General features: G+C 26.7%; 10 protein-coding genes across 10 annotated transcripts; 5 read left to right on the top strand and 5 right to left on the bottom strand.

Annotated features, from left to right (window-relative positions):
* Positions 1 to 5: 5 nt before the first annotated feature.
* T552_03458 (hypothetical protein) lies at positions 6 to 289 on the bottom strand (the record flags this gene model as incomplete). The annotated part of the gene is made up of 2 exons (XM_018371960.1): positions 6 to 149; positions 194 to 289. 2 exons carry the CDS (start codon positions 287 to 289, stop codon positions 6 to 8), a joined length of 240 nt encoding a protein of 79 aa, XP_018224213.1.
* Positions 290 to 2,288: 1,999 nt separating this feature from the next.
* T552_04216 (hypothetical protein) lies at positions 2,289 to 4,080 on the top strand. Its single transcript, XM_018372267.1, has 6 exons — positions 2,289 to 2,729; positions 2,777 to 3,011; positions 3,058 to 3,112; positions 3,168 to 3,269; positions 3,313 to 3,724; positions 3,772 to 4,080. Exons 1-6 carry the CDS (start codon positions 2,681 to 2,683, stop codon positions 3,873 to 3,875), a joined length of 957 nt encoding a protein of 318 aa, XP_018224212.1. The 5' UTR covers positions 2,289 to 2,680; the 3' UTR covers positions 3,876 to 4,080.
* Positions 4,081 to 4,157: 77 nt separating this feature from the next.
* On the top strand, positions 4,158 to 5,344 carry T552_04215 (succinate dehydrogenase [ubiquinone] iron-sulfur subunit, mitochondrial; the record flags this gene model as incomplete). The annotated part of the gene is made up of 8 exons (XM_018372266.1): positions 4,158 to 4,228; positions 4,272 to 4,322; positions 4,371 to 4,442; positions 4,489 to 4,756; positions 4,802 to 5,010; positions 5,061 to 5,182; positions 5,230 to 5,243; positions 5,289 to 5,344. Exons 1-8 carry the CDS (start codon positions 4,172 to 4,174, stop codon positions 5,342 to 5,344), a joined length of 849 nt encoding a protein of 282 aa, XP_018224211.1. The 5' UTR covers positions 4,158 to 4,171.
* Positions 5,345 to 6,706: 1,362 nt separating this feature from the next.
* Positions 6,707 to 8,890, bottom strand: T552_03456 (hypothetical protein). The gene is made up of 2 exons (XM_018371959.1): positions 8,415 to 8,890; positions 6,707 to 8,374 (listed from the first exon to the last, which is right to left on the bottom strand). The coding sequence occupies exon 2, from the start codon at positions 8,313 to 8,315 to the stop codon at positions 6,753 to 6,755; it is 1,563 nt and encodes a 520-aa protein (XP_018224210.1). The 5' UTR covers positions 8,316 to 8,374; positions 8,415 to 8,890; the 3' UTR covers positions 6,707 to 6,752.
* A 168-nt stretch (positions 8,891 to 9,058) lies between these two features.
* T552_03455 (hypothetical protein) lies at positions 9,059 to 9,529 on the top strand (the record flags this gene model as incomplete). Its single annotated transcript, XM_018371958.1, has 4 exons — positions 9,059 to 9,150; positions 9,197 to 9,227; positions 9,269 to 9,384; positions 9,427 to 9,529. The coding sequence occupies 4 exons, from the start codon at positions 9,059 to 9,061 to the stop codon at positions 9,482 to 9,484; spliced, it is 297 nt and encodes a 98-aa protein (XP_018224209.1). The 3' UTR covers positions 9,485 to 9,529.
* A 44-nt stretch (positions 9,530 to 9,573) lies between these two features.
* On the bottom strand, positions 9,574 to 12,054 carry T552_03454 (hypothetical protein). Its single transcript, XM_018371957.1, has 10 exons — positions 11,925 to 12,054; positions 11,812 to 11,877; positions 11,627 to 11,763; positions 11,456 to 11,581; positions 10,825 to 11,410; positions 10,637 to 10,784; positions 10,487 to 10,596; positions 10,250 to 10,447; positions 9,846 to 10,203; positions 9,574 to 9,798 (listed from the first exon to the last, which is right to left on the bottom strand). Exons 1-10 carry the CDS (start codon positions 12,006 to 12,008, stop codon positions 9,620 to 9,622), a joined length of 1,992 nt encoding a protein of 663 aa, XP_018224208.1. The 5' UTR covers positions 12,009 to 12,054; the 3' UTR covers positions 9,574 to 9,619.
* A 78-nt stretch (positions 12,055 to 12,132) lies between these two features.
* Positions 12,133 to 13,869, top strand: T552_03453 (hypothetical protein). The gene is made up of 7 exons (XM_018371956.1): positions 12,133 to 12,268; positions 12,328 to 12,416; positions 12,460 to 12,763; positions 12,805 to 12,958; positions 13,000 to 13,137; positions 13,177 to 13,378; positions 13,420 to 13,869. The coding sequence occupies exons 1-7, from the start codon at positions 12,179 to 12,181 to the stop codon at positions 13,823 to 13,825; spliced, it is 1,383 nt and encodes a 460-aa protein (XP_018224207.1). The 5' UTR covers positions 12,133 to 12,178; the 3' UTR covers positions 13,826 to 13,869.
* A 44-nt stretch (positions 13,870 to 13,913) lies between these two features.
* On the bottom strand, positions 13,914 to 14,447 carry T552_03452 (hypothetical protein). The gene is made up of 3 exons (XM_018371955.1): positions 14,345 to 14,447; positions 14,221 to 14,300; positions 13,914 to 14,182 (listed from the first exon to the last, which is right to left on the bottom strand). Exons 1-3 carry the CDS (start codon positions 14,399 to 14,401, stop codon positions 13,960 to 13,962), a joined length of 360 nt encoding a protein of 119 aa, XP_018224206.1. The 5' UTR covers positions 14,402 to 14,447; the 3' UTR covers positions 13,914 to 13,959.
* A 434-nt stretch (positions 14,448 to 14,881) lies between these two features.
* On the top strand, positions 14,882 to 15,998 carry T552_03451 (hypothetical protein; the record flags this gene model as incomplete). Its single annotated transcript, XM_018371954.1, has 7 exons — positions 14,882 to 14,953; positions 15,017 to 15,064; positions 15,116 to 15,198; positions 15,243 to 15,285; positions 15,330 to 15,561; positions 15,609 to 15,889; positions 15,930 to 15,998. The coding sequence occupies 7 exons, from the start codon at positions 14,882 to 14,884 to the stop codon at positions 15,996 to 15,998; spliced, it is 828 nt and encodes a 275-aa protein (XP_018224205.1).
* Positions 15,999 to 16,284: 286 nt separating this feature from the next.
* Positions 16,285 to 18,618, bottom strand: T552_03450 (hypothetical protein). Its single transcript, XM_018371953.1, has 9 exons — positions 18,571 to 18,618; positions 18,418 to 18,527; positions 18,139 to 18,375; positions 18,055 to 18,093; positions 17,772 to 18,014; positions 17,368 to 17,722; positions 17,073 to 17,319; positions 16,860 to 17,032; positions 16,285 to 16,817 (listed from the first exon to the last, which is right to left on the bottom strand). Exons 1-9 carry the CDS (start codon positions 18,580 to 18,582, stop codon positions 16,329 to 16,331), a joined length of 1,905 nt encoding a protein of 634 aa, XP_018224204.1. The 5' UTR covers positions 18,583 to 18,618; the 3' UTR covers positions 16,285 to 16,328.
* Positions 18,619 to 19,259: the final 641 nt, after the last annotated feature.

The following is a 19,259-nucleotide window of genomic DNA, read 5'->3' as shown; positions in this document are numbered from 1 at the left end:
ACCTTCTAAATATGAATTTTAGAACAATGATCTAAAAAAGGTCTAAATTTGTCCATACCAATCCATTCGTTATTTGAACAATCCATTGTAACTTCAAGGTACAATATTAAAGTCAAAATTGGATTTAGTCCAATATAGACATTATTTTCCTATAATAATATAGATTAAAGAATATTTTATAAGGGTTAAAAACATTATAATTATCTAAATGAGAAACATGATATTTTAATTGTTTCAAAAGATATTCTCTTAGTTTAGGATATTTGCTGAAAAAAGTTTCAGATAACATCGCTTTGATAGTATGAAAAGAGTCCTGTTTATGTTTTTTGTTTCCAAATGCACAAGTTAGAAGTGTACTAAATAGTATCATACTGTAATTGCGAACGGCTCAGCTATAAAAAAAATCAGTATTTATTTATTAAAATCAGTAGAATATTACATATTAGAATTGAAACCATTAATACTTAAAACAAATCCTTTTTTAATAAACCTAGTTAAAATATTTGATAACCTTGATTCAAGAAAAACATCCCTTAGGATATCATATGCGTGAATTTGAGTAGTATTAACGTGGTTTTTTGATGTAGATAATTAAATTCTGTTATAGTCATAAGTTCTTCAATTGTCTTTAGCAATAATGGACGAGAGCTATTTGTTTTAGATATTAATATACTGGTTATGCAATAAGTCAGTCCTCTTCTCTTTTTACCAATAAATGGTGATTCATTTTTCAAAGAAAACATAATCTTCTATTTTTATCAGTATTCGCTGTTAATTCTAATATTATGATAACTTGAATCCAGGATTTTGAAAAAAAACTCAACTCTTTTCCGCAAGACATGAAAAGGGAAGAACATAATATAATAAAACTTGAATAAATTGTAAAAATTTTGCCTGAATGTCGAATATTTGTTAACCATTCTTTAAATAATTTTCCTCCATTATTACACTATTCATATATTGCTTTTGATAGCTGATTTGTTTTATCTGAACATGATAAAATAATAGCTAAAAGCATACTATCCATGTTAAAAACTCTAAATAAAAATATGTATTACCTTATTTCTTTTATGTTCCCCTATGAATAAGCTAATATTATTTGTGGATAATTCGATGATATTTCAGGGTTGTTTGTTTCCATAAAACATTGAATATTTTCGTCATTTTTGAATATGTTTTTATTTTTTTTTGAAAACAAATTTTCAAATGGATCGTCAGATAAAATTGGATTAACAATCTTCCATATATCTTTTCAAAAACATATTAGTTTAGTATACATAAGATCTAAGTAATCTTTTATTTTAATATACAATTCTTTGTTTGAATGTATACTGTTAAGAATATATCTGAAACTTTAGATTTTATAATAAAATGTTTTTAAACTTACTGTAAAGTAAGTAGATTTCCATGCAATGGAAATGAATTGACACCTAATAATAAATTTTTAGAGCCAATTTTAATTTACTTTTTAAGCTCTTCAATTAAGACCTCTATCATTTTGATAGGGCTATTAAGAATGTTGATTTTTGAACCCAAATCTTCTGTTTTTATAGCTTCTTCATGTTTAACAATTATTTTTTCAAAAATAAATAGTAATGCTTTGGTTCCTCCTGCATTTATTGTACGATTACTTTTAATGAGTTTTAAAGATCTATTAAAAAATAGTGTAAATTCTTTCTGTGTTAATCCATGAATTGGAAATTAAGACATAGATAAAAGTTATATAGCTAGCTTTTCTTGTTTTTCATAGAAATTTATAAATTGATTAGTAAGAATTCTAATCATTGTAGCATCAAATATTCTTAAAGAAAAATGCAAACTTATTTCGGTTTTTTTTTTTAAAAATTCAATGATATATTTGGATCACGTATATTTTCTGATATTTCATATTGATATTCTGTATATTTGTTTTCTTTGAATATATTGTTTTTGATAGGATTCTCATAGATAGTAAGTTGGTATGTTATCCACTCAATAAAAATGTTCTTTGTTTTTCATCAAATTCGATCATATTCTGTACCAACTGGCTTCTTAGATTTAGTTTCTGTGGATTAAAATAATCCAATTAATTAAACATTGTCTTGTTAAACGTTAAGAACGTTTATATCTTAGTTATTGACTAATGAAATAATTGATATAAAAAAGTTATAAAGTATAAATTTATAGTCATCAACAACAATTATATTCGTTTTTAGCTATTTCTCCTTATATTATTTAGTTTTTATTGTATTAAACTTAGATTAGAAGTTATATATATATAATAAAAAATTTAGAAAATATTCAAACTGAAAATAAAATATTAAAAAAAATAACAATTAATAATAATAAGTATATATTTTACATGCTTATTTTTTATACTACTATTATTTCCATCTAAATCTTAAGTTTTTTCTTTTATAAGATATGTATGGTATATAAATATTAGACTAACTATAATACAAATTGTCTGAACATTATGTTCTTTCTTTTCATTTGATTTCTGATCATTAAGTTGATTTGAATTTATGGTTTTTATTTATTCAATATTTATTTAAATTTAAAGTGTATCTATGTTATATAATGTCTATAATAAGAATTTTTAATAATTTTTAGAAAACTTTATTAAACTCAAGCACAAGAGATTGAGAGAATATTTTTATAGACATACTAGACTCAAAGAAAGTAGTATTATAGTGTGGAAATGGCTCAGAAACATAACAATACGCTATTTCATGGGATCTGTATTCCAGGTTAAATATATTATTTTTGAATTTTTTGATGTTTAATCAGTATAAAGTTCTTTTAATTATTATAGGAACTATTATAGTTAATAAAAAATATTTGTTTCATGGAATAGTATTAGCATTTGTATTAAGTCTTCTTAAAATTTACCGTGGAAGTAGATTTGATATTATAAATTTGATAAATGATTTAGTAAGTTTCCGTATAGGATCTCGTATATCTCTTCGTTCAGACAAGTTTCAAGAATTTGAATTGATTGAAAAAACTATTATTAATTATAATTCTTCTATGTTGGATTTAATTTTCTATAATGGGAGAATATTAATGATTGATTAGATATCGATTTGCTCTTGCTAAAGAAAATGATATATTGGGTTTACCAATTGGACAGGTTGGGTCAATAAATGTTGAATTTTCTTTATTTTTTTATAAAATTATTTTTATAGCACATAATGGTATCCGTTACTATTGATGGCAAGAAAGTTTCTCGTCCATATACACCATGTTCTTCTGATGACGAACGAGGATATTTTGATCTTCTTATTAAGGTATTATAGAAGATATAGTTTTGTTTTTTCATAATATTTTTAGTCGTATCCTACTGGAAAAGTTTCAAAGTATATTGGTGAAATGAAAATTGGTCAAACAATTGGTGTTAAGGGTCCAAGAGGACAAATGAGATATTATTCAGGGCTTGTTAAAGAATTTGGAATGATTGCTGGAGGCACTGGGATTACGCCAATGCTTCAGATAATCAGAGCTATTTTAAAAAATCCAGAAGATAAAACAAAAATATCCCTTATATTTGCCAATGTTACTGAAGTCGATATTCTTTTGAAAGATGAATTTGATATATTAGCTAATAAATATTCAAACTTTAGAATCTACTATGTTCTTAATAATCCTCCTTCTAATTGGACAGGCGGTGTTGGCTATGTTACTAAAGAAATAATTAAAGAACATTGTCCTCCACCTGGATCTGACATGAAATTGTTATTGTGTGGTATATTATCTGATAACAATGTTTATTCTTTACCTACTAAATATTAGGTCCACCTCCGATGATAACTGCAATGAAAAAAGAAATAGCTCTTCTTGGATATGATACACCAAGTTTAGTTTCTAAAATAACTGACCAAGTTTTTATATTTTAAAACTTTAAAGTCTACTTATTATTATATATTAGTTTTATTTAACTCTAAAGTTCAAATTCTTATATACATGTATATATTTATTTGTAATTAACAACAAACTTTTACATTACGCTTAATATATTGGTTTTTATAATATTCTAATTACAGAGATTAAGTTTTTTTAATTATATATATTTTATTTTATTATTACTAAGCAGGTCTTATTTTTCAAACGTTTAACCTCTTAAGATATTATATTATAATGGTTTATAAAAGATAAAGAGTATTAAGAGATTTTATAAGTAGCTGTTATTAATATGATGCTTTTTCGTTATTCAAATAAGGTTCTTATTAATTTCTTGAATATTCATGAGGTAGATTTTTAGTTTAAAATGAATATAAATTAATGATTTAAAGCGGAAATCTGCATTGCTTTTGAGGAATTCAATTGTATCTAGAATGGTTTCTGTGGGAATTGATTATTGGTTGTTTAAATTTTTAATTAAATGATATTAGTCAACAGTGTCATCTGAAACATTGTCTACGTCTGATAAATCTAATATTAAAGTATTCTCTGTTTATAGATGGGTGTGTTACTTTTTCCAATGTTGAAGTGGTTAATATTTTTTATTAGAATCCAGAAACGCCATCTATAAAACCAAGAATGCAAAAATATGATGTTGATTTAAATGATACAGGGCCCATGGTTTTAGATGCTATTATTAAAATAAAAAATGAACAAGATGCTACACTTTCTTTTAGAAGATCGTGTCGTGAAGGAATTTGTGGTTCATGCGCTATGAATATTGATGGTATTAATACACTTGCATGCTTATCTAGAATTCCTATCAATTCTAAAGAAGTCAAAATTTATCCTCTTCCGCATATGTATGTAATAAAAGGTATTATTTATTGTTTAATATTTATTTATTATTTATTATTTATAGATCTTGTGGCTGATATGACACATTTTTATAAACAATATAAATCAATTCAACCTTATCTTCAGCATAAGGAATTCCCTGAAAAAGAAATTCCTCAATCTCAGAAAGATAGAAAAAAGCTTGATGGGTTATATGAATGTATTTTGTGTGCATGTTGTTCAACAAGTTGTCCTAGTTATTGGTGGAATAGCGAAGAATATCTCGGACCTGCTGTGAGTTAACGTTTTGTGTATTTATGTTGTATTTTGAATTTTTTCCATAGGTATTGATGCAAGCTTATAGATGGATTGTTGATTCTCGTGATGATGCGACTCAAGAACGAAAAGAGAAATTACAAAACTCAATGTCGTTATATCGTTGTCATACAATTATGAACTGTGCTAAGTAGTTTCATTTTTTCTTTGAAATTGATGTATTAATAATTATTATAGAACATGTCCGAAAGGTTTTCTATAAATATAAAGTTATCTTTAATTTTTAATATAAACAGGTCTTAATCCCGGCAAAGCAATTGCAGAAATAAAAAAAGCAATAGCTTTAGATTGATATATTTCTATATATTAGTTTTATGGAAAACATAAGTTTTATGATTTATTAGATATCTTTGTAAATTTAAAGATAGTTGAATTGATTCTTTCCTAAAAAGATAGAGTTTATGTTGATTTCTATTTAAAATATAAGTGATTTAGTTTTTCTGTAAAATAAAAAATGTATTATTGTATATTATATAAGGGATAATTCGCGTAATTTTTTAAGTACATGACATATTTTTAATATTTATTTATTATATTAATATAATCAAATAAACTTATAATATTTACATATTAATTCTGAATATTTTTATTAAGTATCTAAGTTGTCTTTAAATATTTTCTTATTTTATTAGATTTGATAAATAGATATTTATATATTTGCATTGTTAAAGTTTAGATATTTAAAAAAACAATATTTTTAAACATTTAACAATAGTTATGGACATTATATTTTCAAATATATGTTAATATTTATTTAAAATAGATAACAAAATTAGCAACATCTTTATAAATTTATACTTTTGTGAAAATAAAATTTATTATATTCTATAAAAAAAATAAAAGTATAAAAGACAAATATTATATTTTGATTATTCTTTTGACTATATTAAAAGAAATTTTTTAATACTTGTCAATAAAATTACAAATATTGCCGACAATTTATTAAAACTTTTTTATACAATTTAGAAAATTTAATTATCTGTTGACCTTGTTTATTATTAATAAATTTATTTACTTCTTTTAAAGTTGTTTGATTATAATAATTTGATATACGTATTAAGATTTTGGAATATTGAGGTTATAGTAAAATGTTAAAGAATTTAAAATATTTTAGAAATATATTAATTTTGTTTTTTATGGTAATCAATTGAGTAAATTCATTAGAAAATTATATTTAATTTTAAAAAATAAATTGTATTATTTCTGAATAATATTTAATAGTTAATCGAAATTCTTTAAAAATCATCTCCAATTTATTAAAGATTGTTATTATTAGTCTTAGAGAATATTTTTATTTAAAATAATTGTACAAATTTGAATTTTTGAGTATTTTAAATAAATTTTTATGGATAAAATCTTTAATATTTGTTGAAAAGATTCTGCTTTTTAATCTCCAATTCTAATAAAAAATATAAATAAGTTTTTAAAATTAACCTAAAGATGATTCTTTTAAAAGAAATAAATGAACTACTCTTAAGAGGATTTTAAAAACATAAATATACATTCTATATATCTTTCCGAAGACATAATTATTATATTTAAGTAAAGAATAAATAAGATAAAAATATTTAACCTTTATAAAACTCTACGTTCTGAAAAAAAAGAAATAATGATATGCTGTTTCTATATTAAAATTATTGGTTACAAAGATTTCTCGATTTGACTATAATTTTCAAAAATAAATTTTTAATATCATACGTTTAAACAAGGACAACAGACTCTGCTTGTTCTTCTGCCATATCATCGGGATTACCTGTTAGTACTTCTTCAATTGCATCCAAAACATTATCAACATCTTCAATATTCAATCCACAACTCATAGCAATAAGCTTTCGGTATTCGTTCATTCTTTCCCCGATACCAGCAGCAGCAAAAAGCTCTACAATAGTATCAATAAGTTTTTGACGTTCTTTCTGCAAGTTTTGTAATTCATAAATTAAACATTCTTTTTCTTTTCTGTTTTCATTTTCATCTGATTTAGTAGGATATTGAAAGGCTAGCATTTCTTCTTTAACTAGTCTAGCTAATTCCCTAGACTGATTTCTTTCAATAGCTATTCTTAATTTTTTAGATGCTGCTTCCATTTCCGTGCTAGCATTTGTTATTGTTTGTTTTTGTATTTCAGCGGCATCTGGACCAGTACCAATTATTTCTTGGAGAGATTTTTTAGAGATTTCAATTTCCCGGTTCATATTAGCAAGTAATTCAAGTGCTTGTGTATGATAGGCCTCTTTATCTTTCAGTTCTGCATCATATGCATTAGCCAGAAGTTTTAGCTTTTCTTGCATTTCAGGAAGAATTTCCTGAGTAGCCTTAATTGCTGCTTCAGATAAATGAGGTTGAGATTGTGTATTCATAAATCGAGAATATGGTATTGAAAGCCTTGATGTTTCATAATGTTTATTATATTGATCTACTGACTGTTGATTAACATATAATGAATTCTGTCTATGAGGTAAACTTTGACGTTGACGCTCATATTCAATAATATATTCTTCTGCTGTTCGTCCTTGATTATTAGGGATATGTAAATTGGCATGAAAATTTGTTAAGACACGAATACATTTCCTAGCCCCGTTCCTGGCAAATATTGTTAAAGCGGTATCTCCTTCTGAATCTTTTGCATCTAAAAGTTGTGCTATTTCGTTTGCAGGTTGGATTTCTGATAGTCGATTTAATATTGTTTCTGCATAATATTTAGCTGCTAATAATTTAGAACGAGAAGTTGTCGTTGAAGCGATATGATGAAAAACCGTTTGAGAAAATTTGTCTGATAAATGTATTGTAGGTTGTAAAATACGTATTAGTTGTGGAAATGACTTCAAATCATAATTATTTGTAAATAAAACAGATCTCATAAGTGCTGTTTGTCCTTGCAAATTAACAGCAGATATATTGGCACCTGCATCAAGAAGCGTTTCAACAACACGTAAATGACCCATTGCACATACCCAGTGCAATGCTGTATGTCCTTCTTCATCGATAATAGAATTAGCATTGAAATCACTTGGACAATGGATGAGAAAGTCCGGTAAACTTTGATGGCTTGATGACATAAAAAATTCAAGTAATGCTTCGCTATATTTATTAAATTGTTTGTCATTATTAAAATTCTGCACTTGTGTATATTTTCTTTTTCTATTTCCATTTCCATTCCCATTCCCATTTCCATTTCCTGCATCTAATTCTGAATTAATAGCAGATATTTCTGATTCTAAATTGCTTTGAGTACTATGTGTTTCAATAGAAACTGAATCATCCATTGAAATAGAACTAAGATCTTCATCGGTTGCAATATGCTTTTTCGGTGTACCCAATAACTCTTAAAAAATTAGAAAAGTTCATGTCTAAAATATATTTACTTTGTGTAGGCGTTGATTGAGGCGTTTTTTTAGGCGTTGGAGTAATCCGTTTAGGATCTGGTGGACTTTTCGTATTAGGTTGACAATCTAAAATCGGTTTCAATATATCTTCAACTTTATATTGCTGAGCAAGCTCCAATGCCCTAGAAAGTGGAATCCATGTTCCTTAATAACTAAGAATTTTTTTTTTTACGGTAAATTTACCTTGATACTTTCCGTAACCTCCTTGAACCTTTTCGTGCTCTCCTTTTTGTACCTCCCGTTCTAAAATCCGTGTGCGCTGGGGTTTATCAAAATCCGCTACTTTAAGGATCTGCGTTGCATTGATATATGAATCTGAGTACCGTCGCATTACAGCAATGCCTTTCACAACATACTCATAAACCGGAACACCGCTGTATGTTGTCTTAAAAATTTTTGGTTGCGACATCAAGCCCTTCCTAGCATACGCGTTTAAGAATAGACTTCAGCAAGCTGAATATTACTGCTTCTTCAGCTTTACCGTGCTTTATCTTGACTATGCGTCTGAATATTCAGTGGTGAGCCTGTGTTGCCAAGACAACGATAACCTAAGAAACGCTTATTACATATTAATATAATATTTGAGGATCTTCAGGTGTTAGAATTTGGGATAATCTTAGTGAATGAGTGATCAGAACAGCCGATTTTCTAGTTCAGATAGAAATACGTCATTAAAAAAGCCTAGTAGACCTATTAATCTTTCTTATAGAGATGGGTTATTTAATTAAAAAAAATTAAGAAGTATTTTAATGATAAGTTAGTTGTATGAAGATATTAGAGGAGTTGAATTATGTAAGATTTATTAAGTAATATAATTTTTTAAGATGGAAAAGTGCCGTGAGAATACATGGTATTTACCGTGGAAATGTGTAGAGGAGCGACATGGTGAGTTTTTAGATAAATTAGTTAAAATTAATAAATTAGCCTATGAAAAATGTGAATATGAAGCGTAGGTTAATTGTTGATTAGAATTCTGTATAACTTTTTAAAGTTTTAAAGAACGTGTAAAAAAATTGAAAGAATTGGAAAGTGGAAAGATAAGTGATTGATAAGTAAGAAAACGAATATTTTAATATGTGGGTAATATAAAAAAGATAAATATTGAAAAGTAGATAAAGTTATGTATGAAATATATGCAATTAAGATTGCAATAGAGTTAATAGTTTCATATTTATATAGAATATTTATGCAATACCTAAAAAGTAGTTGGTTAATTTCTGATTTTTACCAAACTCGTTTGATATTTTTTCAGCTTTTTTAATAAGATCGTAATTAATTTTCTGAGAAATTACGCTGTCTTTTTTATATTCAGGATGATTTCTTACGAATGAACGAATCCAAGATGCTGTTGTTTGCCATTCTCCTAATTTTATTACTATAAATAAATGTTGCAAATAGAAAGACATTTACCGCTTGCCCTTTTTTCTATAAGTTCCAAGTATTTCTCAAGAACCTGTCTTGTTTCCTGAGAAAGATTAATAGAATTAAAATAGTCGTGAATTAGTGGAATAAGTCCTGGAAAACCATTATGAGTATTATCTTGACCATTAATAATTTCATGTATTGTCATTTTTTCATATTCATCAGATTCATTGCTAACTTGAGGTATTCTAATGTTTTTGGATGTTGTTTTACTAAATTGTTGATTTTTTAATGAAGATTTTTGTTTTATAAAACATGAATTAATTGAAAAAATATTTTTTCGGAACCAAAATTTTTCTGTTAATACTGATGATCTATGATGAGCAATGTTCATGTTCTCATCTACCTATAAAGATTAAATCTGTTATTAAAAAAATAAAATTATAATTTACTTTAGATATTGGAATATAGAAATTTAAGTCATAAAATAAGATTATACGAGTCAAAAGGTTAACAAAAATAGAATACGCTGCATTTTCAAAATCAGAAAGTTGAATTTCCATAGTACGAAATTCTACACGCCAACCAATATCAGTTCCTGGAGGTGGTGGTTTAAACCGTAATGCCTGCCAATTGGTAGATTGGATATTCTATAATTTAAGATTAATTAAAAAAAAATAAATTCTTACTTCAAAATGCCCTGATTCTTCTTTATTTTGAATAAGCAGATTTGAAAAAATAACCAAAGGATCCCGAATAAAAAGATGAGAAATATGATTTGCTAAAAGCTCGTCTACTCCTACTATAATTAGAAGCGTTAAGAAAAAAAAAAAAAGTACCGTTATTTATTAATTTTTCTCTAATCTCTTCATCTACAATAAGCTTTATGTCATTATATTTTGGATGATTTTTTGCGTCATTAGCAATATAACAATCAACAGAATCGTATCTACTTTTAGAAATAACAAATCTGTTGTTTTTTAAGGGCTATTTTATCAACAATACATAGAATATGAAATAACTTTACCTCTTCTCCCATTTCTTCAGCCGTTCGGTCATCAACACACCTTGAAATAACATTCCAACGACAGTCTTGATCAGATAAATAGCCTTTATAAGCAGGTGATGCCGCTGTTAATGATAGCATAATAGGTCCCAAAGGTATTAATTGATCATAGAGAATTCTTGCTTGTGATATATCTGTTGTTTGAAAAGTAACTTGTAAGCAACAGCATCCCATACCAAAACACATGCTATCCATATATATATGATTTGGTTTTATAATTTCATGTAATAATTCTACAGATTCAGGACAAGCCGTATTTAAAAAGGAAATTGCTTCGTCAATAAAAGGCAGAGACGTATTCTCATCAATGAAGATGGGCACATTGATAATTACCTTTCTGCCTCGGCGTAGCCGAATATTTTTAGTTAATGTAGGAAATCGAACATGAGGACTGATAATTTCATCTGGTAAAAACAAGCTGCACGATATATGACCCATTGGAGGATAATATGGATCCGTAAATACGTCTGGTGCTCCTAGTCTAGGGAAAGATGTAAGTGTTAAAATAATTTCATTTGGCTTGATTTGTTTTTTAATTATAACTCGTCTATGAAAAATAAGCCCTTCTTCATATTCCATATATATTTATGACCTATTTTTCATATTTTTTTCAATATCTAATAATGATTCAATCTCTTCTCCATAAGGAATACCTGGAACCCCCTCAATCATGTAATTTCCATATTCTGAATGAAAAGACGGAAGAATATCTTTTTTTCTACATTTAAATTGTTATTAATACCCTTTTTAGAAATGTGTTTACGTTTCTCCATAATTCAGTAATTTAGGATCTTCAAAAGCTTTTTTATAATTCTCAATTTTTTTAAGAATATTATTTTGTTGAAGTGATAAAGAAGCAACTTTGTTCTTGTCATCATAAGATATTAACATATATTCTATCTATTCAACATATATTGGCACAATATACTCATTCTTTGTCTTCTATACCTCATCTCCCCAAAGTAGTTGTTTTTTTTTCTTTTTTTTTGCTTCTTTCCATATATGAAGAAATTGCTACTATCTTTACAACTATTTATATATTTTATAGGATTTTCCTATACCTCGATGCCTTGTTGCCGTACGTAATCTGCTTGTTGTTGTGTTTCTTGCCATGAAAGTGGCGTGCCTGATATCAAAAGTCCCATCTTTAATAATATCTTATGCTTTTATAAAAATATATATAATATATAAATAATAACTCTTGTCTGTCTATCTTTCATACAAATATCTTTTTTTAATCAGGAAAAGGCAGTTTTGTATTGGGTTATACCGAACGTTATTAGATATATATTATTTTGTGCTTTTGATATATATTATGGTGCTAAAAAACTTAGCACTTCAAATAGAAGCGCTTCGTTATCAATATGCATTTTCAATTCAGAAGCATGTATTAGTTCCTTACATGGTAAATAAATGGATTTTTCAATTAGAAAGATCTATGAAAACTATATCTAAAATGTTTAGGATGAGATTTTTCATGTAAATCAGATGAAAGAATATTTCCAAGGGAATTATTTAAAATGGAATGATAAGATCACTACGCCTCCTGGAATGTAGATATTTTAGACTATTAGGTATATGATTTATAGGTTGTAGGTACTGGATACACTTGATAATACTTTGTGCTATACCAGATGTAATAAATAGATGTGATTTGTCAGTTTTTAGGATGTTAAATACTATAACAGGAAGTCTTTGTGGATTATGCTTTGGTAAAGTTATAACATATTTTCGGCAGAATGAGTCAACAGAGATGGATGAAGTAGAAGGGATAATACTAGCTCAATTTCCATTATTATATTTCTATTCTTTTTTATATTATACTGATGTTATGTCTACATTTGTTGTATTTTTATCACTATTTTTAGCATTAAGAAAACAGTATAAAACAAGTGCTATAGTTTTAGCCTATACATATTTTATTATTACTTATGCATCTAGGTTTCTTTTTTTTCATTGACAATTAGACAGACAAATATTGTATGGGTTTTATTTTTAATTGGTATTTCTGTTTTTCCTCTTAATAGATCTATAAAATCAAGTAACCAGGAATTTATGGTATATGATGTGCCTGCATATAATGCAAACTTTTTTGGTAGGATAAGTGTTTTGAGAGAAAGGCTTATTAATATAAAGACTATATTTGCTTTATTAAGTCGTTGTATCGTTTTTTGTTTCAACAATATAAGCAAATAATAGAAGTTATATGGCCATACATTATTGTTGTATTTTTATTTGGTGTATTTCTTCTTTATAATGGAGGTGTTGTTCTGGGTATGGTTTAGTTTAGATTATTTTTTGTTAATATTGTAGGCGATAAGACAAATCATACTATTATGATACATTTGCCACAATTATTTTATTTTTCGATTTTTACAGCATTTTGGGGATCTCCATACCTCTTAACTAATAGAACTATTACACATTTTTTCAAATGGTCATTCGGAAGTAAATTGGCATGTTTTCGTACATGTGTAATTATAATTATTATGGAATTAATTATATATTACAATACGTATATTAGGAAATTTTCAAGTTTTTTCTTAACGAAAATAGGAAAGAACATCCATTTCTTATGTCAGATAATAGACATTATACATTTTATATATGGAGAAGACTTATTAAAGTTCACCCAATGGCAAAATATATAGCTGCACCATTTTACTATGCTAGTATGTGGGCTGTTTTGAATAAATTGATGTTTTATCATAAAATTTCATATATTCTATTATTTACAATTGCTACAACTTTAGTTTTGGGCTTTGTATCATTACTAGAATTCCGATATTTTATAACACCATATCTTTTATGGAGATTTAGTATTCGAAGTTCTCATAAGTTAAGATTATATGCAGAAGTATTTTTATTTTTGTATATTAATTATATTACAACAAATATATTTTTATATAAACCGTTTATTTGGGAATCCGAACCTGGAAGCCTTCAAAGATTTATGTGGTAATGCAATAAATATTTATTGCTGATAATACTTATCTAGATATGGATTACTGACTCTAAAAATATTTATAGTTTATGATTCGAATTTTCGCATAAATTATTTTGTAAAATATCATATGTTTTAATATAAAAGATGATTTAATTCTCTGTTTTGCTATTCTTGTTTGAAAACATATTAAAAACATTCTCATAAGAAATATTTTTATTCTTTTCTTTAGCTTTTTGAAACATATATTCTGCTCTTTCATAAAATCGTTTGCTTTCTGTTGTAATTGTCGTCTTCTGACTTAATTCTAATGCTGCCATCCCTGCATATTCATAAAATAATGAATTTTCACTATATGGTGCAGATAATAAATAACTTATTTAATTAGCTTTTTAAAAAAAAAAATAATTTACTCTTCAAGGATATTCAAAAGTTTTTCAAATTCTCCTTTTTCAATATATAAAAGTATAAGAGCTTTAAGGAATTCTTCTCCCTAAATCTTCATTAAATTGATATTATTTTTTTAAAAATTTATACATATACAACTTTATCTTTTGATGAATCAGAACGTATAGGACCTTGATAAAACGCCATCAACCCTTTAAGATATCTTTCTTGCTGATCAGGATCAATATGTTTAAGAATTTCTAGTCCAACGTCCCATATATCGTATAAACGAATCTCTCGGCAACGAATCAAAATAGAAAATGCACAACATGCATTTAAAAACTCTTTTCTAAGCAGGGAAAGGTGTAATATCGTATGTACTGCCTTAATTTGGTGTTTTCTTATAGAATATATCTTTTTTGACTCTTCAAATTTCTTGTTTAGAAAGGCTTCTGGACTAACTCTATTAGTTTTTGTTTATTAGGCCAGAATATATTTTCATATAAGTTTCCTTAAGTGCTTTTGCCTGTTTTTTATGATTTTTTCTAGAAATTGGTAGTAGAAACATCTTTTTTTAATTTTTTTTACTATTTGTCGGTATTTTAAAGTAATCTATATTTACTTGTTAATAAATTAGAGGTATTTTTTTTAGAAAAAAAGGTTTATTAGTATTATTTTTTATTTATAATGGACGCTTTTAAAAGTCTTCATTCAATCAACCTTAATAAGTCATTTTCAGGTATTTCACCGCTGGCAAAGGTAAGCACTTTAAATATTAATATTATCTTTATAGACTTGACTTAATATTAATACGTTTTGTAGAGGACGGCGCAACTTGTACGCGAAACTATTGGAACAGTAGATAATTTGGTATGCCGTTATTTCATTATTAATGATGATTATTTATAGTGTATGAAATAGACAGAACTTCCGGAAGAATATTTGGAATTGGAATGTCATGTTGATCAGCTTAAAGTTGTTTATTCCAAGCTTTTGTCTGTCACGTATGTCTTGTGCATGGTAAAAAGGGATTTAAATATTGATATAGGTCAACATATGACAATGAGTCTTATGATTATCCAGCAAATCTTGTAAAAATGTTTTTATATGTTGAATTTATAGCTAATTTTTAAAGCGAGAAACATTTAGCGAATTTTCGAAGTCAATTCAGGAAAAAGTTCAGAATTTGGCATCAGCACATTCCGCTACGGAGGTACAAGCAGCATTTTTAAAGCCTACGAGTAAAGGTGTTACAAAAACATTAGCTCATGCTCTCTCCAGGGCGGCTATATCGAGTTCTGAGCAGCTGGATGATTCAAACCCTCTGAAAGATGTTTTAATAGCTTATGCAGATACGCAAGACAAAAGTAAAACATTAAGAGCCCTTTCTTTTTGTTATTGATGAGAATGGTAGTTGGCAATTCTCGTCTAAAGCAAGATTCACGGATATCTACCTCTTTTAATGAATATCTTGCTTCAAATTTGTCCACAGTCTTTAATTGTGTAGCTAAAGCTAGAAAAAATGTTAATGTCAAGCGTATAGATCTCGATTCATTCAAATCATCAGCAAAAACAGTAAGACCTGAAAAACATGAACAGCTATGCCGTGATATTGAGCATGCAGAAGATGCCTTTGTAACTGCAGTTGAAGAGGCAATGCAAATTATGAAAAATGCTTTAGAGATTCCAGAATTGGTAATAATATGGATTTTAATTTATAAATAATAATTTTTAGATTTTACAATTCAAAGAATTTATAGATGCTCAACTTTGTTTTCATAAGGAAGCTTATGAGGTTTTATAATATTATATTTAACTGTTTTTTTATATTTTTTAGACTTTATTAAACTTGTCCGAACGTTTATCAACAATGTACTTATTATAATTCAATAAATATGTGTTAATATTTGTTAGGTAATATCATAGAATTTTGATATGATATTTTCTAAAAAAAAATGTGGTTTAATTGGTTTGAATTGAAATTGTGTATAATTTGATTATTTTTTTAAATAGTAATTTATAAATTCTTGTTTTTACATGATAATTTAAATGTTTTACATAATAATTTATTTTGATTTTAAATGTTATTTTTTTAAATTTTGTTTTAATATTATATAATAATCGAATATTAATATTAACGTCTATCTGTTTTTCCTGCTTTACGTTTTCCTGAAAAAAGATGTTTTGGTTTTTTATTAAAAACGCGTCTATCGCTTTCTGATGCCATGGCAAGATGTTTTAATTTACGCTGATATAATCTAGCCAATTTTTCTGCCTTTGATCTTGTCAAAGGATCAGCAATACCATTAGTATTACGATTTTTATTTGGAATTCTAGAATGTGATTCATTAGAAACATTTTTCATTTCAATATCTTCATTTAGTTGTTTTGAACTTGAGGTTTCCTTTGACTGTGAATTTAAGCGCTCGTGTATAAATGATGTATCTAATCCAATTGACCTTAAATGTTTACTCATTTCTGAAACCGATTTTAGGCCTATAGTACGAGGGAGGATAGCTCTATTGTTTAATGCTTTTTTAGACTTAGCTTTTCTTCTTATAGAGTCATTTCTTTCTTTAAGAAATTTAGCTTTTTCTAATATTTTAGTGTCTTCTTCATCCTCCTAATAATGCATTATTAAAGCAATATGATTTTTTAAACATACAATTTCTTCATCAGAATCATAAAAGCCTTCTTGTTCAAGTTTTTTTTCTTCTTGTTCCAATTCAGCAAGCTTGGTTTCAATATTAGGATCGATAAAGTCATATATGTTTTTTCCATTGAATAATTCAGGCACAATATCTAGCTTCCATTCAGGGTTCTCAAGTATGTAATTTTCTAGTATAATTAGTAATAGTAAAAATTTTGTTATTTTTACTTTTAAGATCAATATTGTATACACCGGGACCTCCATGTTCCATTTCTATATCTTTTTCTAATTTTCTTCTATTAGGATCATTCCAATCATACGGTTTTCTATCTTTTGAACCATTTGGTATAATTGGTAATCTCTCAATACTATCTCTTATTACAGGTTTTGCAAGATGAATTCTATTCATGATATTGTCCACTTTTTTATCTTTAAGCTTTACTTCTATTCTGGATTCTAATAATTTATCACAGCACTAGTTAAAAGTAAGGAGGTAAGAAGATAAATCATATATATTACATACTATATTTCTTACATTCATTACTCCTTCTTCGGTTACACAACTGGTTTCGACCATTTGTACATTTTCGTCATCCAAAATTGATTGAAGCAATGCTTTTCTTTTTTCATCTAAATTATCTGGATGCATAAGATCTATTTTATTAATAATAAGCATGGTAACTTTGTTAGAAAAAAGCGGCTTTAAATTATGATATAATTTTACTTGAGATTCGAGAGAATACCCACAATGTTCACTTAAATCTATAAAATAAAGAATACATGCTCGAAGATGAGCTAGTGCAGTAACACTTTGCATTTCTATAGTATTCATATCTTCTAATGGATGATCCAGAATACCTGGAGTATCAATCACCTGCCTAAAAGATTATCAACATAAAATAATTAGAATATATTCAAAAATCGTACCATCTCAAATATTTATAATCCATATGCCCGACAAAAAGAGATTTTGTTGTAAAAGGATATGGAGCTTCTTCGACATCTGCTCGTGTTATTTTATTCATAAAAGATGATTTTCCAACATTAGGTAAGCCACAAATAAGCAAAGTTCGAGTATTTGGCTCTATTGAAGGGAGTCTTGCAAGATGTTGACGAACTTGTTCTAAGTATGTTAAAACCTGACTTTGACGGCGCAGAATCGTCGCCATTCTTAATTATTAGTTTATTCCATCTCCAAATTCTAACATACCGTCCAAGAGCTGCCCTTTTTAACTGTTTGCAACGATATCTTGAGGATATTAGCAATAAGCTTTTAAATCACTATGGATCATACAAACTGTCTCCATATTTAAGTAAACGAACATATTCTCGTGCTACTGTATCAATAAGATGCTTTGCTGTTGCAATATGTGATAAAGCAATTTTAAAGTGATCTTTATCATATAAAACATTTAGTAAGTCTGCATAAAATGGATGAAGATCATCCAGTCGAGGAAATTCATCGAGAATATCCTGAAGCTTCTTTTCCAATGTATCCTTTGTAAATACAACTTTTCGAGTATAAAAACCTCTAAAAATCTTAAAAATGTCATTTTAATTGGCAATAACCAACCGAATACGAGAAATTTTAAATCCTGGACGAATAACTGTCGGTGTTTTGCGTTGAGTTTTGGATAAAACAATATCCAAGAATTCCTTTGAGGAAGGAATATGTGTAATGGACTATTTATTAATTATATTTCTTATTAGAAAGTCAATCTTATACCTTAAAATGCATAGTATTTTAAAATTTTCGATTTTTTCTATACGAAATTATTTTACCAATCAATAAAAGATAATTAATGTAAATAGTAAAAAATATTTATTTACTTAAAACAATATATTTCAAAAACAAAAGTCTTTAAAAAGACCTATTATCAGATAAAAAATATATAATTGTTTATATTAATAGCATATAACTAGATAATGTTGACCGATATGCACATGTAATGTATATTTTTATTAAAATTTTAAAATAGGTTTATATTTAGTTATTTTTCATATTATAAGAGTGTAGAAAGTCATGCAATTTAGAAATTATATTAGTTTTTTTATATTTTATTATTTTATTTTTTAAAGATATTTTATATTTGAAGATTGAGATAGATTGCTGATTGAAAAACATTATTTTTATAGAAAGTAATTGAGTGAAAATTTTAATAATTTAAGTCAAGAAATTATGTTTATTTTTAAATTTCTTAATGTTCAAGATAAAAAATATATTTGATTTTAAAATGAATTAATTAGTGTTTCTAAATATTATTACTTTTATTAAAAGTTGTAAAATGTATTAAAATTGTAAATATTTTGAAAAAGTGGAAACTTGATATTTTGATAATCAGTTGTAGAAAATTATATAACATTGTCATTATAAAACGAAATATAAGCTATTAAGAGTCATCATTGTATATAGAT

The sequence above is a fragment of the Pneumocystis carinii genome (genome assembly GCF_001477545.1).
Source record: "Pneumocystis carinii B80 chromosome Unknown supercont1.17, whole genome shotgun sequence".
Taxonomy (NCBI): Eukaryota; Fungi; Ascomycota; class Pneumocystomycetes; order Pneumocystales; family Pneumocystaceae; genus Pneumocystis; species Pneumocystis carinii.
Note: the sequence above shows the minus strand (reverse complement) of the source record. Positions and strands in the feature narration are given on the sequence as shown.